This window comes from Oryza sativa, chromosome 3, assembly GCF_034140825.1.
Source record: "Oryza sativa Japonica Group chromosome 3, ASM3414082v1".
In the NCBI taxonomy this organism is placed as follows: Eukaryota; Viridiplantae; Streptophyta; class Magnoliopsida; order Poales; family Poaceae; genus Oryza; species Oryza sativa.
In genome coordinates, this window is record NC_089037.1 from 6100234 (window position 1) to 6122188 (window position 21955).

General features: G+C 39.0%; 2 protein-coding genes across 2 annotated transcripts; one reads left to right on the forward strand and one right to left on the reverse strand.

Moving 5' to 3' along the window:
• Positions 1–8618, reverse strand: LOC4332059 (MADS-box transcription factor 1-like). The gene is made up of 8 exons (NM_001417365.1): positions 8341–8618; positions 2738–2810; positions 1906–1967; positions 1686–1785; positions 1437–1478; positions 1305–1346; positions 932–1086; positions 1–553 (listed from the first exon to the last, which is right to left on the reverse strand). Exons 1-8 carry the CDS (start codon positions 8523–8525, stop codon positions 439–441), a joined length of 774 nt encoding a protein of 257 aa, NP_001404294.1. The 5' UTR covers positions 8526–8618; the 3' UTR covers positions 1–438.
• A 4967-nt stretch (positions 8619–13585) lies between these two features.
• LOC136355518 (uncharacterized) lies at positions 13586–16542 on the forward strand. The gene is made up of 5 exons (XM_066308211.1): positions 13586–13635; positions 13873–14291; positions 14382–14767; positions 14856–15435; positions 15521–16542. The coding sequence occupies exons 1-5, from the start codon at positions 13586–13588 to the stop codon at positions 16540–16542; spliced, it is 2457 nt and encodes an 818-aa protein (XP_066164308.1).
• Positions 16543–21955: the final 5413 nt, after the last annotated feature.

Below are 21955 nucleotides of genomic sequence, written 5' to 3' on the forward strand. Positions count from 1 at the left end.
GGCGATCGCGACAGCAGCAGAGACAACATCATTATCAATATCTCATGAGATAACAGCTGCCGTCTTAAAACATTTCTTGCACTACTCCCTAACATAATCTCCACAAGTTTTTGAGATTAGGTACTCTCCCAGATCATCACAAATATAAATTTAAGTGCCAATTAACTTGTTACCACATCCAAAACGGAAATTGTTATACATGGACGGTCCTACGATACAGTGACAGATACAGACATACAGTACGTGCATCAAACGAAATTATTATTCCCCTGATTAACTGTTTGGGGGAGAAGGTCGTAAGAGAGCACGCACGTACTTAGCAAAATATAGATCAGGGATTACATTACATTACATTACATATGCCCTGTAATTACTGGATTACAGGACACTGTTTGCATTGGCTTCTCTGAAGCCTGAAGCCTGAACTGAACACACACATCATATCCAGCCGGATGGGATGTGTTCATTGGGGTGATGAGCAACCATGTCTGCTGCTTCATTGCTCAGATGGTCCATGTAGGCCTGGTGATGGTGAGCATGAGGGTGATGATACCTTCACCAAGGAAAAATTAAATTAAAGCTATGAAAACGATGGAGTATATATACATAAATTTTAAATTACTGAATAACAAAGACAAAATTAGGCCCAATTTGATCTAGATTATTGGGCGAATTATTGTCAGGATTATCGATATACTCGATTATATAGTTATAAATTAAATATTTGAAAAAAAATAAAATATACAAGTAAATCGAGATAAGTGGTCTAAGTAATACATAGCAAACCATCTTTTAAGAAAGTGTATTGTTCGAACTTGAGCAAATACTCTGTTTAATAATTTAGTGAATAGTTTAAAAAGAACATGACCTCTGCATTTTGGGAATTTTTTCAGGCAAGAAATTAACTGTAACTGGAAGAAAAGAAGAATACCCAATCTGCAGGGAATGGTCACCCTGATCTGGGTGAGGGTGGAGAAGACCCTGATGGTGATGAGGCTGATCAGCAAGAACAGTGCTAGAACCGCTGTGCCCACCACCATCTTGCCAGGACATATGGAGCACATTCTCTGCACTGGTTTCCTGTAACTGCACGAACAAACAAACGCTTCAGCGGTATGAGAAGCTGATTAACTTTTAAGCCGTACCGGGGAAAAAGGTTTATTCCGTGCAAATACTGTAACTTTCGTGAAACATTTTAGCAGCCATGAAAAGATCATGGTTGGGACTTTAGCAAGGAAAAAGATGTATGTTGTCCGAATACTGATGCACGCAATGACTTTCAGGGTGATCGATGGCTGTGTTACCTTTTTCCTCAAGTCTTTGTTGAGATCTTGCAGCTGTTGCTCCTGCAGAATCAATTTTAGTGTTTGTCATATGTGCACAGATTTAATTTAGGTGCAGAGGAAAAAAGAAAAGAACCAGAATTTATTCAGTACCTTGCTCTTCAGATCAAACAGCTGATCAAGCAGTGCTTGGTTCTGCAGAAATATTGAGCCTGTGTTAAAAGCCATGCACATAAACAAATCCATACAGTTGAGGGGTAATAAGTACCGAATTACATGATAGTTGCAGTAAAAAATTATAATAAGCTCATTATTAATCTAATCTAGGTTCAGTGTTTAAGAAGAGCATATCAAAAAGTGCCATTTGCTTGCATAGGTAACATGGCGAACAAACATTTTTACCTTTCTTGACCTGATTTGTTTGAGGGATACTTCTATCTGGTTCTCAAGCTGCTCCAGCTCCTTCATGCTTAGTGGGCCCAAATCCTCACCAAGAATATTTCTGCATGGTGTGAAGTGCTTGCTAGTAAGTCATAGAAACTCTGTCCCTCAGGAAGAACATAGCAACTCTGTAGTAGATAAGAAGCTGAAATGATTGGCCACATTCATCTCTGAAGACTACCTCTGTGTGGTTTGAAGAAATTCAACTCTTGTTTTCAGCTTCAGGTATTCTTGGTAATTAATCTGGTTTAAACAACAAAATTGCAGACACACGGATTAGCTCATGACTCCTGAAGCTACAAGATATCAGACCATATTGGCCGAAGGGGAAAAAAAAGATGGTTAACAAACTGTAGGCACAACAAAGTATTCAGGAAACCATGTAGCATTCTAATTGCAAACCAAGTCTACTAAATTCACTCCTGTTTTAGACTATCAGCTAAACCTACTTATGCATGAGGAATGTTAACATAGACAACATGGCATCAATCTCTTCGGATCCGAACAGAAACCTCTCACAATTCTAAGCCCAATTTAAGTAAGCATATTCGGCCCAAAGTCACAATGCGCCCTACGGCCCACAACCTCCGACGTGGGCCGTATCTCGCCCTACGGCCCATTGAATGTAAGGCCTTCGTCCCCCGCGGCATCTAGCATTGCGGCCCATCTAAACTGTTAGCTATTAATGGGCCGGCCTGTTAACCTACGCACGGTAAGAGCCCAGCTCATTTTCACTTGCATGAGCATCACTGCACATATCAGAGCAAAACATGAAGCTAGAGAAAACCCTATATATGCATTCGACATTAAGGATAACATCAATGTCCCAAAAAATTAACAAAGATAACACGACCCTTCATCTCATAAGAAAAAAAAGGGTAACATAATCCTTTTTAGTGAGTAGAGAATACTATAAGCGAATAACTGACTCATAAATCATAATATATGTTCTGCTAGTAAGAAGTAATTGATTTGTCAAAGATTGTTAATTAAGAAACTAAGAGGATGCTTACTTCGTTTTCTGGAGCTGCTGCATCCTGTGAGTTGTAGTTGCAGCTGCGGTACCTCTCCAAGGTTTTGTACATGCTGGAAGTGAAAAATGAAGGAATAAGTGAATTAATTAATGAACCTGAACTTGAATTTAGTACTGAATGAGGTGCAGAACTGCAGATGCAGCATATATAGTCACACATTCGAACATTGTACGTAGAATTAATTAATGGTGAATCAAATTAATTAGGCATGAAGAATAAAAATGCATGGACGCTGTATAGTTTAGCACATTATTATATATAAATTGATTAGTGGAACCCATAAAGCTAGCTAGCTAATTAACAGTGCTCCTTGTATGTATAAATTTTCTAATATAGAAATTACTACAGAAGGTATTATTAATTTAAATTCGAAATAGAATACTATTCTGAATTGAACACACACCTACTGTACAGTTTTGATTTGCGCAAGCTATATATGCTCATGTATACCATAATTAAGCAATTTATATTATTCTGAAGTTTATTCAGAAAGAGTGTGATATATCATACATAAATTCATAATGATAGATCGTAAATTCTAAAACTTTGGTTTTGTTTCATCCAAATCCAATTGACATTTAAGCATTTAAGTTGTGCATATTTATTCAAAGTTTTATTTCAAACGGCACAAAAAAGAATGTACAAGGATGTTCACACATATGAAATGGACAAATTGACGAGGTTGTTAAACAAAGGATATTTAGCGTTCGCGCAAAAAAAAAGGAGAGGATATTTTACAAATTGGTTCAAGGAGAAATCTGTAAGGAGCATTTGTCAAAGCTATGACCTTTGAGTTAATATATGGGCTTAATATAATTTGGTAACCTGATTTCTCTATTATGCATTAATGACATGCATCTTAATTTCAAAGCTACCTTTGAGTTAATATATGAATTGTTGCTACGATGCACTTAATAATGTATTAGATGAAACTTTCATGTTGACGCGATCCTGATTTCTCATAAAAATACACCACATTATCCAAAATAAATAACACCACATGAACTCCTACGGTTAGAAAACACAATAATATTTTCCACTCTACAAGAAAAATCAATGGACTGTAATAATATATTCTCAAAAGAGATATACGTATAATATAACTGTGCTAGCAACTATAACAAAATCTGATGAGCTGAATTTTGTTGACGGCAGGTGGCAACCTAGCAAATCCTGTAGACTATCTTAGCACAACAAATAGAATCAGAACAGAGGAAGATATGTCTTCATATCGTATGGGCTAATTAATAGAAAAGATCAGATTTGAGAATATCTCCTATATAGTCATATTTCTGTAGAATCACTTATCCAAAATGCATAGCAAAATAGAAGCACAGTACAGGGTTTTTGTTCCCTGGTCTATATGACCTTGTTCACAAAATAAAGCTATTCTTGTTGGGGCATTTTTGTTAGGTTTATACATATATACCATTTTTTCCTCTTCTTAATTTGAGCCAAAAAAACGTGTTTGCCACAGAGGATTACATGCTATATATATGACATTTTTTGGACATATCAAATTGAAGTTTTTTATATGCTTGGGAGCAAAGAGAAATTATGTTACATATATCATATTATCAAGAAATTAAAGTAAAGGAGGACAAATAATTTCTATTTTCCACTTGAAAAGTACAAATTTGCACTATGATGCTAATTAGTAGATACCTAATTGGGTTGCTGCATCAGTGGGTAAAATGGCTACTGTGTCTAAGATTGATCCGAAGGGTTCAACAATATTAGCCAATATGTAGAACATACTCCCTCCGTACTCGTAAAGAAGTCGTTTTGGACAGTGACACGGTCTCCAAAACACAATTTTGACTTCTTGTTTCTATAAAATATTTATTGAAAAGTGATATATGTATACTTTTATGAAAGTATTTTTCAAGACAAATCTATTCATATATTTTTTACATTTTCAAACTCAACAACTTGAGAGTTATTCATAATTTATATTCCCAAGGTTTGACTTAAACATTGTCCTAAACGACTTCCTTTATGAGTACGGAGGGAGTAATTTGTAGCATAAACACATGTTTAATTACAAACAAAAGGTGGGGATTGACACTCAGCTATAGTTCCCCATAGTGTATATCCCATTTTAATTTACACAAAATGATGATTTGCGCAACATTCTTTGCATTTCTCTAGGTTCCCACTAATAATACTAGTATATATCATGTACTAATTCACTAACAGTTTTTTTTTGGTTCACTCTCCATATCTCCCATTTCAAAACCTAGATGCCCAAATTAATGTCCCTCTTAGCCCAACCTAGTCTGCCTATATCAGGTGAATATAATAATTAACCTCCGTTCATTTGTTCAGTGACTTTGATTTGTTTAAAATAGGTACAATTTTGCGATTCTCATAAAATTATGGGGAAACTAAATTAACATTCATTTTAGCTTGATGCCAGTTTGGAAACACGGTAAAAGTGGGCATATATAGTGCATTTATTAGGATTACAAAATTAATATGAGGTAGTTAAAAAAACTATAGGAGTAGTTAATAGCTACTTCCTCCATCCAACAATAAGCATTTCTAGAATGTTTAGCAAAGATTAAGATGGTTGGGAAGGGTGATTGGGGGTAAAGTAGCAAGAAAGTTTGAATTAGAGATCATTAATTTGACAAGTACAAGCTAATAGTGCAGGATGTTTATATCCTTGACCAGAACTGGCTCAAATGCTTGTATTGTTGAATGGAGGTAGTAGCACACATATATCTTCTATATATATAGGTATCTGGCCCATATCATAAGTCCATATATATATATATATATGCATACATTTTCTTATAATGTCCCGAAAACTAGTAGTTCCAATAGCATTTCCCATGCACCTTTTTAGAGAGTAATATCAGTAAAAAAAATATTTTTAAGTTTGAACAAGTGGATACCTTTCCAATTTGGTACTGCACGCACCGTTAAAGATTGCAAACGATTAATTCAGTCATTTTTTTAATTCCAAGCATATATAGTAAAAAAACACAGCAAGCAAATTCAAGAATTTTTATGATCTTTTTGTATGGAGCATTTTTGTGATATTGGTGATATATGTTAATTCGTAACTCCTTGAGATGCGACATAGCTAGATAACGGTACCTCAGCTCCATCTCAAGTACAAAAATATAGTAGCTCTTCCAGGAACATAAAAAAGGATCTACCAAACAAGAATTGGAAACCTGTATAATTAACTACTTCATCCTCCAAAGAAAAATTAAAGTTACTCCAAAAGAAAAGTAAAGCCAGAGAACAACTAATTAATTGCTGTGATCCTAGCTATTTCGTTATACATGCATAGTTCCTCTTTTCTATTTACTGTACGAGGTTAATGAAAGTTTCTTTCTTTTTCAGATAATTAATGTAATGAAAGTTTCTTTGTGTTCGTTTTCCAATGGTTCTTTGTCCCAAATTACAAGGCACCCTGTCCTTTAGAAAATTCAAGCTCGGCAACTTTTGATTAATGACCATGCTAATCATACAAGTATATGCTAAGTATTATGCATGTTATATCACTATATTTGTTTTAAAGTATTTTCATATGATGCTAATTTCATATTCATAGAAATATAACATCAAACAAATTAATATTTAAAGTATATCATTGAAAACCGTGTAAAATAAATAAATGAGTGCTTTAATTAGGAGGAACGAATATGTGAGTCAGCAAGACATGTATACCAGATTTAGCAATTGTGCATGTGTGTGTATAGTTAATAATTTCAGAAAACCGATGCATGCAGGACTAGCTCTGCCTATACAGTTCACCGTTCAATTCTCTGAGTAGAACAAGACAGGAAAAAGAGGAAAAACCGCAATTAATGATTCAATACCCTGTCCCAACAACAAATTAACGGCTCATCCAGCTTGGTCACACATGATCAAAGTGAGTTCTGCGTGTCCATATAGGAGTATTATATTGCATGTAATGCGTGCTGACCTGCTTGATATGACACGTCTGAAGCTCTGAAGAAAAACACATCACTTGATGTGTGTGCTTTGCAGGGCAGTAGTAGTATTTCTACTGCTCGGGACTCGAGGAAGATGACCAAAAGAAAAAAAAAAGGAACACCGGATCGGAAAAAGAGAAATAAAACAACAACGTGTACGCGCTCTCTTCAATAGAACAGTAACTAATGGAACAGTAACACACTAAAACACAGATCAGGCTAGCTGTAGTAATAAAAAAGGACTTTGGAAATTAACTAAACGAGTTTAATTAACACTCGTACATACATGTACTATATATACGTGTGTATAATATATCCATCCATGGCTAGCTGGACCACTGGCTAAAACTACAAAGTGTATATACCTCTTGCAAGAAAAGCTATATAGCTATACATATACATAACCGGGCTGGGCCTGCAGGTTCATTTTGACACCAGCTACCGTGCCTCAATTTGGACGAGTCCACAAAGAGGCCATCCGTGTAATAGGCAGAAATGGGAAAAAAGGGAAGTGAAATAATGCAGCTGGTAGAGAGAGAGAGATGAGTCTCAGAAAGTGAAATTCTGAAATAGCTAAAAATGGGAGAAGCAAGCAGCAACCCAGAAGGGATTGCTCCTTTGTTCTTACCCCTTGCGTACAGTTATACTGTGTGTGTGTGCAAAGAGGAACCGCGTCGAGTTGTCGCGCGCCTCACTTTGGAAAATGGAAATAATCAAGAAATCTACCTCGGGATCTGAACTAATTGCATATTATATATATTTTCCTGTTTGATTATTTTGGGATCTGAAGCTAGAACATGTGTGTTTCTTTTTGATAAAAGTAGAGATGAGAGTATATATACGTACGCTCGTGTGTGTGTTTACAGAAAACAAAAGGAGAGAGACAGATCGATGAAGATGAAACTCGATTCATATATATATAGTTCTTTTAGAAAAAAAAGAAGAATCTTTGAATGAAAAATAGCAAGGGAAGAAACAGCAAGATCTTGTCTTGAAGAAAAAAAATAGAAGGATCTATTGTCATGTTTATGCAGATTCAAGGCAAGAAATAGCAACGATTGAGGTTTATTTCGCCAGATCTTGGAGGTCAGACTGCTCAGACGACGTCGGCAAAGGATGAGAAGAAATCAGATATGGCGAACAGATAAGTGAAGCACTAAAAGCACGCGAAAACGAAATCTGATATATGCATGGCAGCTGATACTACAAAAAGAAAGAGAAAAAAAAGAGGGATCGATGGACATAGCCGCTCTCGAAAGCTGACAGATACATATGCCCCAAGATCTATAGCATATGAGCTCCAAGCAGATCGAAGGGAAAAAAAAACAAAGGGGAAAGTGCATGCGTTCGTATATATAAAGATCAACAAAAGCTAGAAATCGATCGACACGATTAAATTAGCTAGCCTGCAGTTCAATTTGTCTCCCCACTCCCTCGATCTCGACCGGATTTTCCCTCAGATCGACGAGTGTTTCACTGATCATAACCATATATACTGTTCTTATCATTTTATTTAGTTAGGGTTAATTGATTATCTTATTAGACTTAGATCGATCGATGATGATGCGCTGCTGCGCCGGAACAAGCACGCCGGCGGCGGCGGCGGCGTTGGTTTGGTGCTATACGTACCATGATGAGCTGGAGAACTCGAAGAGGCGGCCGCGGCCGGAGAAGATGATGAGGGCGACCTCGGCGTCGCAGAGGAGGGAGAGCTCGTAGGCCTTCTTGAGCAGGCCGTTCCTGCGCTTGGCGAACGTCACCTGCCGGCTGATCTTGTTCTCGATCCGCTTCAGCTCCACCTTCCCCCTCCCCATCTTCTTCCTCCTCCTCTCCTCTCTCTCTCTCTCTACTACTCTATCCCCTTTGCAAGCTAGCTTTATGGTGGTGTGGTTTGGCTACCTGATCGTATGCTTGGAGTTTGGGGTCTCGCCTTAAGTAGGAGTAGCATAAGCGCTAGCTAGCTGTAACTCCACACGGCTCGCTCGTCCACACACTTAATTGTAATTAGTACATTAATTACCCCTGTATATTAATCTCTGATCTATCTCGCCATCGATCGATCGGCTTACGTATAAGCTTAGCCATCATAAGAAAAAAAGAAAGATCAAACTGCTGTCACGTCGCTACAGCTAGGCTGGCTAGCTTGCTCCTGTCGCGTTCTTCCATCGATCGATTCTCTCTCCTGCGCAGCGCACTGTAGCACGCTCCTCGCTAGCTATAGCTCTGTGCGGTGGTGGAGGAGGTGATTGGTGTGCGGTTAGTTTCGTAGGATGCAAAAACAAAGCGCAAATCAACTGCGTGCAAAACGCGAGCGGATACGGTGAAGGTGAAGATCTCGCGCGCGCGGCAGGGAGTAAAAGCGTAGTAGTGGCTGGGAGGGCGGAAGAGGGAATGGCAGAGGGTGGGCGACGCGTGTCGACGGGGGGTGGCGCTGGGGGGGAGCAAACGGACAAGGAGGCTAGGGCTTGGTAGGGGGGGCTTCCCTTTCTTCTTCCTGCCTTGTCAGTTTGACAGTAGGGCTCTGCGTCCGGTTCTTTCCTCTTTTCTTTTTAACGCAGCGCTCTGTCTCTCACTCGCTTCAAGTCTGATGGAGTGATGCTACAGTGGACGGTCAATTCGGGGGTTTGTTTTTACGCGGGGAAAAAAATGGTGAAATGTAGGAGTATAGGAGTACAGTCTTTCCGTCTTATAAAAAATAAAGTTGTGTCTAGATTCTGAAGTTGTTTTTTTTTCAACGAAGAGTATTATCTTCGTATGTTAGATATGAATTTAAAAAATATTATTTTTTTTTGGACATAGGGAGTATGGGAGATAGCTTGGACATTTGGTCCCACTCTCCATGCTAAAAAAAAAGGGGTTATCCCATCTGGTTGGCTATGTCGGTGACTATCTTATCCGACTAGCCAAATCAAGAAATTGAGTGATCAAACTTGGCAGAGGGAATAGTTTGACAGCGAGAGCAACTTTATTGTTGAGAGAAGTCCATGTGCCTCCACCCACACCCACCAGCACCGCCGCCTTCTTACCTAGGAGTGTCATGCATCCCTGTTGAGAAGTGGAACTCTGCCATGCCAAGCCAAGGTGTCGTCACCTCTCCGCGAGGCCGCCACCGTTGCCTCCACACTAAGCCCAAGAGTACGCCGCCTTTCGTCTTTCCACCGGCCTCTATCTCGATTATACTCTCAAGCTCGCCGGAAATAGCCGAGCTTGGCAGACTCCTTCATACATCCGCTAGTGTTGCCTCTTCCTCGTGTTGCCGTCACTGCGGAAATTCCAAGCGGTGGCGGTCCATCTTGTATGGCAGGAGAGTGGTGAGCTTGATCGCCTTCATGCATTGAAATTGTGTTGATTGAGATGCTGAATTTGTGCTGACCAAATTAGCCGTTGGAATTTACGAAGTGAAATATGAAGATTTAATTTGAGTAAATAGGATTGTAAGAATATGAAGAGGGAATCTCTTGACATGTACAGTATGTTTTCTCTTGGCTATGGAGATGTTTTTTTTTTCCCTCGCCTTGGTTCAAACTGTTTGGGAGCCTTGCAGGTTTGAGTATAAATGCAGTGCGAACTACGAAGGAATCTTTTTTTGTGCTGGAAAGGGAAAGAGCAGGATTAGCTATTTTCCTCGATCTGCATGTACATCACACGTTCCAAACGTTCTTTGCTTTCTCCAAGGAAAACGAATTGTCAGGTTCTTGGCCTACATGCAGCCTGGTTGGATATACTGATCCGTATTGCCCTGTTTCTTTATTTGAGTAACAAGCTGCACGTGCGTATTAGAGTATATATGACTTGAATTCGTAAGAGTATTTAATTTGTGTCATTGTGTGTCAATGTGGTGTTTGATTAAAGTAGTACTTAATTTATAGCATATGAAAATCCAGCATTATTTTGCACATCTGTTTTTTTTGGTGGGGTTTTCTCATAGACCTGCATGAATAGGTTCTCAAGTAACGTCGTGTGTCAATTTTTCATGCATATATGCGTGGCCCTAAATAGCCAAATGTGCAGTGTTGTCACCCCTAGGTAGGTGGTACAACAAATTTGTAGTTTCAGATATATTAATTGAAACAATATTCTCTCCTGTTCCTTGACCACGTGGACCCATATGAACACAGAACATTCATGCTACAGATATACACATTTGAGCACAAACTGTGGTATATTGCCCTTTGGCAACACTGTACCTGTGTGAGCAATGCAAGGTTCCCTTTTTTCAGTTAGTAGCTAGGGGAGGTATAATGTTAAATGCCATCGTAAAGAGCTGATTGAAGTGATAAATCAAATATCCATATGTTTTAATTTGTAGGTGCACCACACATATTTGCACATGAACAAATCGATCTGTTTTATGTGGTTGCACCACATTTGCCCACGACATCAGATGCTATTCATCTATACCAGGATCCATTTAAAAAACTAATTTTTTATTAGCTATAACTTGAAATATTTGAAGTTTGTAATTTTGCTTTTGGCTTGCTATAAAATACAAGTATAAATGGCACAAGAAACAAACTAAATTAACCTATCTCGAGCGGAAACTGTTCATGACCCTAATTGGACCAATTTGGCAAAAACTGTTTGTGACCTACTCCCTCTGTTAAAAATAAAAAAAAATCTAGCAATGAACTTGTCCAGATTCATCCTTAAGATTTGGAGTTTCTTAAACAGACGGAGTATTGCGTTAATGACCAAATCCATTGCCACCGCGCTTACAGCAATGCTAACTAGAAATGAAGCCATTATCACTTACTACCTCCGTTTTAACGTTTTAAAATGTTTGACGCCGTTGACTTTTTTAAACATGTTTGACCGTTCGTCTTATTCAAAAAATTTAAGTAATTATTAATTCTTTTCCTATCATTTGATTCATTGTTAAATATATTTTTATATAGGCATATAATTTTACATATTTCACAAAAGTTTTTGAATTAGACAAACGGTCAAACATGTGCTAAAAAGTCAACGGTATCAAATATTTTGAAACGGAAGGAGTATTTACATTGCACGTTTTTTTTCAATTACAATTACAAAAGAGATGCACAAGAGGGCACACACACCACTACATAACACAGCTACATATGTGCAGGTGTCATGCGACTGTGCCTCTTAAGGATGCATCTATATTTACGAATGATGTAAATAAATCCACGCATGAATTGAAGTATAGAGCGAATTGAAAGGACAGTGAGTTTTTCTTAGAATGAATGGAACTATGGAAGGACAGCAAGTGCCACTGTGTGCAAGGACAGCACTGTTCGCAGGGGTACACGCAAAAAATGACATTTGCTGGCAACGCAGCTATCCACCAATCATGGCGTCGTGCCATAGAGAACCACCATATACTCCTATATTGGAATGTACAGTATATATCTTGTTTCCTTCTCATCCAATGTAGAATTGTTCGTTAGGAAGAACATGATTTTCGGAATTTTAACATTATAATGATATTAAGGAAAACCCATATCTAAAAAGATTTGGAAAATACTGTGGCGATGTGCGAAATATGTTGCCACACCGGGTGGCACGGAAAAATGTACTATACTCTCTCTATCCCAAAATATAGCAATCTAACACCGAATTAGACATATCTTTAGACTATATATGAATCTATATGGTCCTTCTGTCCGAATTAATTTTTATAGTATGTGTATTTGTATTATGTATCAATCCGGTCATAGGTTATAGGCACTGGGACGGAGAGTAACATTTAAGGGTAATTTTGTTTTTATCTATCACATTAAATGGTTTAATTAATGGGTAAGTTTACCATCGTCTTTAGTATTCGGAGGTATAGTAGCATAATTTATAATGACTTTCTCAAGTACCTAAAATATCTATTAAAGACTGTAAAATTTCTCTCAATTGATACATCAGCATATACTTGTTCGAATAAATTTAGTATGGCAATTTATCTAAAATATTTCTAAGGAAAATATCTATTTCACAAGAAATTAATGTGCTGCAGCCACATATCCATGACATAGATATTAATTAATTACTTGGTGTGATTTTTTTAAAAATTTAACAGCTACTCCATACAGAGTTAAGTATACGCTGTCCCAGAATCCATGAAACCAATATTTTTAAAATTTTGGCAATTAATGCTTAAGTATGTGCAAAAGATAAATTGGCTATATTAATAATAATAAGGGGCAATTGCATCCATGCCCCCACTTTGAAAGCCAATTGTTGTTTTGCCCCTATTTTTTAGGGTTTGCATTTTTACCCCCACTTTTTGAATTTGAAGCAGCCGTCTACTCCCATTTGTGACAGCCGTTTGGTGGGTCCCACATTATGTGTTAAAGAAATACAAAAAGAAATTAAAAAAAAGGTTTTAGGAATTATGTAATGACACTTCTACCCCTGAGGGAAAGTGAATGGATAGGGTTCTTCTCTTCCCGTGCGTCGGGACTCCCTGGGTCGAGTCAACTCAAAACCCTAGCAAGCTAGCGCGACGACGGCGGCGGCGAGCGCATGCGGCGGTGAGGCGGCGGCGAGGGAGCCCGCGCGGCGCGGAGGTGGCGGCCGAGGCGCGCGCGAGAGGCGCGCGAGGCGGCGGCGGGGAGGTGGCGGCAAGGGAGGCGGCGGCGAGGGAGCTCTTGTGGCGGTGAGGCGGCGGCCGAGGCACGCGCGGGAGGGAGCTCGCGCGGCGGGGAGGCGGCGTCGGTGGTGGCCGCGCGAGGAGGCGGCGGCGGCCGTGCGAGGAGGCGGTGGCCGCCGCCGCTGCCGCGGGTGCGCGAGGCCGCGGCCGAGGGCGTGCGCCGGCGCCCGCTCGCAGGAGGTTCACAGCCGGCGGCCAGTTCTCTTCCACGTGGAGGCGGCCTCTCACAGCCGAGGGCAAGATAAGGCAGAAAAGGGGAAGTTGTTGGCAATGGAGGAAATCATATCAATGGAGCTAATTTTGATGGAAGAGTTCAACAGGTAATTTGATTCTTGTCATGCTATCTTATGAAAATGGACATGAAAACTTAGAGCTAGCTAAACCTAGATGAAACTTAGAGTTAGATACTTACATATACTTAGATATACTTGAACTACCAGCTAGTATGCATTTTAATCTTAGGGCTGCATTCAGTACGGTTGCTTTTTCGTCTCTCTATATAACTTTGCTATTTAGGACGATTTACCTAAATGTGCCACTTGTGTTGTGATTTGTAGGCCTACTCACAGCGATTTGCAATTAGTTGTTAGAGTTGAGTCTTTTTTCAGTTTGCCGGATGGAGGTCCAAAGCAATACCTCCAGGGTAAAACCTTGCCAACCCAAAATATTGACATGCATAAGTATGATCTGCTGCAAGTTGTTAATTTCATTGCTGAACACTACACGTGGGGATCTAAACAATATGTGAGTTTGTGGCGTTCTTTGGATGATGGTTTTGTTGAGATAAAATCCGATGAACATTTGCGGGAGTGGTTTCAGCTCAATATAGATAAGGGGGTTGTGTGCATTGATGCCAAAATCAATGATTTCAATGGTCCATTGCAATTTTCACCCACAAAGTGTAGGTTTCATCCTTCAGTAAGGTCTAGAGCATGCATAAGTGAGATTGCCACAAATGAGGGAGCCAAAAAAAAGAGTGCAAGGAATGAGAGAGCCACTAATGAGGGAGCCAAAAAAAAGAGAGCCAAGAATTCCATAAAAAAGGGGTCAAATGATGAGGATGCAGTAGGCATTGATGATGAGGGCATATACTCTGACAATGAATCACTTGTGGCACATAGTGATAGCAGCTATGATTCTGATTTGGCCGAATCTTCCGACTCTGATTGTTCTGACCCTGAGTTTGATCCTGATCAAGAAATTGTTGATAAGGATGATGATGTACCTGTCTTTGCATATGATGTTCAGGATCCTTGTATTGATGTTGGTGTAGTGTTCCCAGATGTGGATCAATGCAAGTTAGCAGTTACCCATCATGCTATCTTGAATGATCATGCTTTTGAAACTGTCAAGAATGACAAGAAAAGGTTTAGAGCCATTTGCAAAAGAGCAGAAGAGGGTTGCAAGTGGTGTTTTTTTGCATCTACAAGCCCTAAGTACATTGGATGCAAGGTACTTTTACATGCGTATTTATGAATGGTTATTCTGTTTGGAATTTTTGTTCAAGATGAAACATGAGCTATTTATTCTTTGCTTGTAGGTTAAGACAAGTGGACCAAAGCACACTTGTGGATCTTTCAATAAGTGTGGTGAAACAATGGTCACCACTAAGTGGGTAGCTGATCGAGTGGTGGACTTGTTGCGGGATAACCCCTCAAGGGGAGCAAAGGATTTGCAGGAGGAGTTGAATAGGAAGCATCAGATTGATATCCCATATTTCAAGGTCTTCAGAGGTAGAGAGAGAGCACTTGACATTATAAATGGAAAGTGGGATGACAGCTACGATCTGCTGCCTACCTATCGTGAAGAGCTATTGAGATCAGTGCCAGGCAGTGTAGTTGAGCTGGACACTGAAGAGTGCAATGGTGATGTCTGCTTTAGGAGGTTCTTTGTTGCTCTTAAACCCTGTATCGATGGGTTTTTGGAAGGATGCAGGCCTTACATTGCTATGGACTCCACTCACTTGACTAGAAGGTCTAGAGGCCAGTTGGCTTCGGCTATTGCAATTGATGGTCATAACAGGCTATTTCCAGTGGCATATGGGGTGATTGAGACCGAATCTAAGGAAAGCTGGACTTGGTTTGTTCAGAATGTGAAGAAAGCTATTGGTACTCCAAAAGGTATGTCTATTCTTAAAGTTGTTTCTTGCATCCTCCATCATTTCAATTCATATTTGACTAACCACCTACTATACTCTTATTGTAGGTTTGGTCATTAGTACGGATGCATGCAAAGGAATAGAAAGTGTTGTAGATGATGTTTATCCAGGAGTGGAACATAGAGAATGTATGAGGCACTTGTGGAAGAATATGAAGAAGAAGTTCCATGGCCCTCTATTTGCCCAAAATATGTGGGCGGCTGCCAAAAGCTTCACAAATGAGAAGTTCACATACCACATGGGCAAGATAGAGGAGAAGTGTCCTGAAGCACTTTCTTGGTTGGATGACAATCATCCATACATTTGGAGTAGAAGCAAGTTTTCTGAAGAGTGCAAGGTAGATTACATCAATAATAATCTTTCTGAATGCTTCAATAGTTGGGTCTCAAAAACCAAGGATCGACGGATTGTGGACATGCATGATGTAATAAGACAGATGATCATAACCAAGTTTGTTGCAAGAAACAACTTTGCTGGTAAGATGGAGGGAAGAATCATTCCAGCTATTACAAAGTCTTTGAATGCTCAAAGCAAGAATATCAAGGACCATGAGGTATTGATATGTGGAGTTGGGACAGCTGAACTAACTGTGGGCACCATTAGGCATGCCGTACATTTGGAGCAACAAACATATTCTTGTAGGGTTTGGCAAGTGACTGGAATGCCTTGCAGTCATGCTTTAGCATTCATTGCAAAGCTTAGCACGGATGTCCATATGGATGATTTTGTGGATGATTGCTTCTCCGTTGAGAAGTTCAAGAAGGCTTATGCATGGACTTTCAATCCAATGACATCGAAGGATAGATGGACACATGTTGATCTAGGCTACAAAATCAAGAAGCCTAGATTGAGAAGGAAACCTAGGAGGCCACGAGTGGCTAGGATGAAGGCAAGTGATGAGGCTGGCACTAGTAAGAGAAAGAAATGCACTGAATGTAATGAGCTAGGCCACACGGCCAAGACTTGCCAAGGAGGTCCCACGGCAAGTCAAAAAAGGATACACTCATCTTCAGAAATTGGGACAGGAGATGGGAACAACGACACAAGTGCTGCAGCCACTTCCAAGTGAGTCATGCATTGCTATTTCCTTCTATTTATTTTCAGAATTTGCTTATTTCGTTATTGCTGATTTCTTTATGTAACTATGAAGTGCAAGTGCAAGTGCAAGGGGGAGAGGAAGGGGAAGGGGAAGGGGAGGGGGAGGAAGAGGAGGGAGGCTAGCTTCATGGTTTGCATGATTTTGTAGCAACGACCCAAGTGCTGCAGCCATATTAAAGTGAGTAATATATTGCTATTTTCCTCTATTTATATTCATATTTTGCTTATTTTTGTTATTGCTAATTTCTTTCTTAACTATCAAGTGCAAATGGAAAGGGAGAAGGGGAAGGGGAGGAAGAGGCTTCATGGTTTGCATGATTTTGGACATCTATTTGTTGTGCACTTTTGTGTATATATGGACTGTAATATGTGGTAATGTGCCTTCTATGTTGTGGACTGTAATATGTGGTGTTGTGTATTCTATGTTGTGGACATGTGATGTGTGCAATTATGTTTGTGGACATTAAGTAATGTTTGTGGTCGATGACTTATATGTATCGTGGCTTATTTCTATGGGACACTATGTAATGCTTGCTATATATGTGACTTGTGCTAATTGTGTCAAAATTCTATCGAAATGCTGCCGAAATGCTGTCAAAATTTTATTCAAATTTTGTAACTGCCTCATATTTGTGATTTTTAATTTTTTTTTTTGACCATGGACTGCTCATTTGTTGCTCTATGCAATGAACTGGACACAGAGCTGCTGTTGTATTTTTTTTTTGAACAATTCACAACCCTGTTGTATTATCCATGTAGCGTTGACCTGTAGTTTAGGGGTTCATAATGAATGCACGTGCTTAGGCCGTTCAAAGCCTCACATCATAACACTCACAAGCTGAAAAAAATAGGGGGCAAAATCACACAAAGCTGAACAAAATGGGGGCAAAATTGCAATAACCACCAAGGGTATATATGTCCTTTTCTCTACAACTAACACCGTTAGTTGTGGCTGTTAGGAATGGGGGTACATGGCTGCTTCAGATTCAAAAAGTGGGGGTAAAAGTGCAAATCCTAAAAAGTGGGGGTAAAACAGCAATTGGCTTTGAAAGTGGGGGCACGGATGCAATTGCCCCTAATAATAATGGTATTACAATTGTATTGCAATGGTGCCCTTTTCCAGTGTACTACAGCTGCTCCCTTCGGGCTGATAATATTTGTCGTTTTAGACAAGGGTGGAGTCAAACTTTAGAATCTTTAATTATGGATCATTTTTAAAATATTCATCTTTCAAATATGGTAATTGTATGCATAGAGTAGTCTTAAAAAATACTTTAATAAAATCATATATTTTTTTAACAGTTTTATACATATCATAATGAAAAATAATGGTCAAAGTGTTATCAACCCAGAGAGAGTAATTAACAATAGTAAGTTCTGCACTAGAGATGGTAAAAATTACAAAAACAAAATACTAATATTTATTGATGGGGGTATATATGCGCGTATGAACATGTGTGTATACATATTTGATAAAACGCAAGGGGAAGCACGGGAACATACTATATATAGTACTCCCTCCGTTTCAGGTTGTAAGATGTTTTGACTTTGGTTAAAGTCAAACTGTTTCAAGTTTGACTAAGTTTATAGACAAATATAGTAATATTTATATAATAAATTTGTGTCATCAAATCAATAATTGAATATATTTTCATAATAAATTTGTCTTGTGTTGAAAATGTTACTATTTTTCTATAATTTTTGTTAAATTTAAAGCAATTTGACTTTGACCAAATTCAAAACGTCTTATAACCTAAAACGAATGGAGTATCATGATAAAGTGGAGAACTTTGGGGATTTGGAAAGAGTTTTTTTCTATTATCTTGAAAAATGTTATTACACCACAATTTTATAATTCATAGTATCTCATATAATTAGAAAAAGGATGGGTATACGCATGTGTTTTTTAGGGCCATTGAAATATGGAGCAATGAATGCCTAGTGAGATATGATATGCGATGACAAACAGACAAGAAAGTAGCGTGGAACTTTGTTGCTCCCTTCCACAAACCACTAGGCAGGCATCGCTAGCTGCACAGTACTACTGTGGTTCTATATATTTCAATTTTCAACCAGTATCACTATAATTGTACTATCCAGTGCACCAAGTTCAGCTACAGTACAAAATGCATCAGGAAATGCGCAAAACAAAATTATATCTAGAATTGAAAAAAAATACGAGTTAAATCTATCGATATACGGATCCTAAAATTAACATAGGACTTGTTTAGTTCCAAACTTTTTCTTCAAACTTCCAACTTTTCCATCACATCAAAACTTTACTACACACAAACTTTTAATTTTTCCATCACATCGTTCCAATTTCAACCTAACTTTCAATTTTAGTGTGAACTAAACACACCATAGTGGAGTACTTTGCAAAACAGACCTAAGGATGCAACCTAGTAGAAAATAGCACCATCGGTCTCTTTTATTTCAGGTACATTTGGGCCTCGAGGAGTATTTGGGTGCAGCTGGAAATGGGCTAGATGGGGCACAACAATTGCTCCGTGGATCAATTGGAAATTAATTAAATTTCAAATGGTGGAATAAAAATTTCAAAATAATAATATTATTAATTAAAGTAAAACCAAACTAGAGATGCAATTGATAATGCAGTGGTAAGTTGGCATGTGGTTTCAACCCTGAGCTCTCGTGTTCAATTCTCAACACGTTCGCAATTTCTTCTTTAAAATGTTTGGAGCCTTGGAGGGATAGATCTCCCTCCAAATCTCTCTTTTTTTTTAAGAAACAAAAACAAATCAACAGTGATCTGGGTAACCTTTCAGTTTTGTTCTCAATCATGTTGTTGTCGATCTCAAACTTCCATACTCCAGTACGTAGAATCGTAGAATATATATCTTTTTTGGCTCACCATAACGTTTTGTTCTTTGCACTACGAGAGGCATCAGGATATTCCCCCAACCAATTCAAACAGTGTATTGTGCAGAAGATACTACGTATCAGATTGCGTACCTTTGTATGGTCCTCCTTGATGTGTCCAAAACCATATGCTACGTATCAGATTTCTGTGAGAACTTTCCAGTTCAGCTAATTGGGAGAAGAATATTAAATCAGAGTCAATCAAGACAACCAGACCATCAGCAAATGATGCAAATAAAAGATAAAAAGATCAACCTGCATCTCTTCATAAAAGGGGTGTTTTTTTTTGTTTTGTTTTTTTTTTGTGTGCAAAGGCTACTGTTCTCGATGCCTCCTCTCCACGTTGACCCTCCTCAATATAAAGTGAATAAGCATCTGGACGCTTTTCTGAAGCCCCACCTTAATATCCAACTTAATTTTAACCGAGGCATCCACCTCTATGATCTTTAATTTTGAACCACCAGATTGTTACTTTTGTTCTTTGTCTGGACCTCCCACTGGATAAGGTATTGAAAAGGAAAGTAGTCATAGAATTGACCAAATTTTAAAATGCTTTCAATAGGTTCGACAGAAATAACTGACAAAACATAAAATAAGAAATGTGGCCTTATTCTGCCATGACAGAGACCAACATATGCTTATTTTTCAAAGAAATATGAAAAACAGTTTGCCTGTCTCCAGAATCCACATTTCCATTATTCATTAGTGTCCGACCATTAACTCCATAAACATGGAGTATTTCCAAGTTATTGAACGTGAAACAAAAGGAACGAAGAATATACTCCCTTCTGATTCAAGTGAAAGTTTTAATAAGAACTCAGGAATGTCCAGAAAATTACCAGACAATTTGTATCCTTTTTCGTCGTTCAAAAAATTTGTATCCTTGAGCTGGCTGGCACCTTTCATGTCTTCAGCATCAGCTAATTGTGCATTTGAGCTCCTTCTCATCTTGGCTGCCTGCACAAATTTGTGTAACTGGTACAATATATGTGAGAATGAATATACAGGTAGAACCATAGATGTAGCATAGTTGTTGCAGTGACCTAAGTCGTAGCACTCCAAAAACCTGAGTTCAAATCTCTATAGGAGCAATTTTCAGATTATATTATTTGAGAGGTAAGTTCCATAATTAATAGGCTAAGTTACTAATTTAAAAATATGCCATATATCCAACAGTAAAAAATACTCTTCTCTAAGGAAAAAAGTTAGAACCGTAGAAAACCAAGAATTAGTTGTACCTGCTGTACAATAATTTCTCTGCGCCAACATGTCTAAATCAACTTTTGGAAATTGCTCGGTAAATTCAGTCTGTTGAGGAAAGGAAAATGATTTCAATTTTCATGTAATTTGTGCAGATTTTGCACAGTATACTATGTTGACATATAGCACACTGCAGATTAGTAACTCACACGTTCGTGTGCAAACTACAACTCAATGATCTACTACCCACTTGATTTTGTAAATGCCAAAATTTCGTAATTATGGAAGATATAATTGTCAAACACTTGCAAAACTGAAGAAATAGATTCACTTCATGCACACAGATTGACTAACCAAACACCCCAATGCAACGAAATGCAAACACAAATCACCACGGACGAGGAAAAAAATTTTGAGAGCATCACACGAATTTATATATAGTATAACAATAATGCAATCTGGATATGCTACCTCAGGTCATCAGTTCGTATTGAACCACTCCATCCCAACCCATCCGAATTGAATGGATATTGGGATGGGTTCATCGCTAGATTTGAATGAATTCGGACGATGAAATGATGCTCCCCAGTTGCTGGACATTATTCACGCAGGGCAGCACGCCGGTTTGAGTATGGCGTCGGCCCGGGACCAGCAGCGTAGGCGCCAGTGGCGGCGACGCCGTGGAGACGCCTAGGTTTCGTACTACGCCTCGAGATCCATTGAACGCTCTGGGCTCTGGGGCGCCGCGGTTGGAATCTCGAAGGAATATGTTCAGTTTTTGTCCCTTATCTCGACGTCGAGTTTAAATCACGTCATTGAACTATAACGTGTTTAAACTTATAATACCGGAGTATTTGAAATCTCAAAACAATATTTTGTCCGATTTCAATTGACGTGGTATGTTTACTATGGTTAACTAGGGCCAAGTCTATGTGGGACCACTTAGCCCCACATATAAGAGCCCTAGTCTTCTTCCTCCTCTCTTCATGCTATGGCAGCCTGAAGAGATGGGGAAGAAAGGGAGAGGGAGAGAGAGAGGAGTAAGACTGGGTGATTGACATGTAGGGCTCTTGTAGGTCCCATGCTAACTCGTTGAGTTGATCGTAGTTAATTAGTCACGTCGGTTGAAACTGGACACAAACTATGCTGGAACCTCGGGTAGGGGTGGAAACGAGCCGCCTGGCTCGGCTCGGCTTGCAGTGGCTCGCAAAAAACTAGGCTTGGCTTGGCTCGGCTTGGTTAGGGAAACAAGCTAAAACTTAAGCTCGGCTTGGCTCGAGCCAGCTCGAGCTATGCAAGCC

Excerpts from the sequence above, each read along its gene's own strand:
- LOC136355518 (XM_066308211.1), top strand. The coding sequence starts at position 13,586 with ATGGAGGAAATCATATCAATGGAGCTAATTTTGATGGAAGAGTTCAAC. Across the intron at positions 13,636-13,872 it reads TTGATGGAAGAGTTCAACAG|GCCTACTCACAGCGATTTGC; the intron begins GTAATTTGATTC and ends TGTGATTTGTAG. Across the intron at positions 14,292-14,381 it reads TGAGGGAGCCAAAAAAAAGA|TAGGCATTGATGATGAGGGC; the intron begins GTGCAAGGAATG and ends ATGAGGATGCAG.
- LOC4332059 (NM_001417365.1), bottom strand. The coding sequence starts at position 8,525 with ATGGGGAGGGGGAAGGTGGAGCTGAAGCGGATCGAGAACAAGATCAGC. Across the intron at positions 1,968-2,737 it reads CAGCAGCTCCAGAAAACGAA|ATTAATTACCAAGAATACCT; the intron begins GTAAGCATCCTC and ends TGTTTAAACCAG. Across the intron at positions 1,479-1,685 it reads AACAAATCAGGTCAAGAAAG|AACCAAGCACTGCTTGATCA; the intron begins GTAAAAATGTTT and ends ATATTTCTGCAG.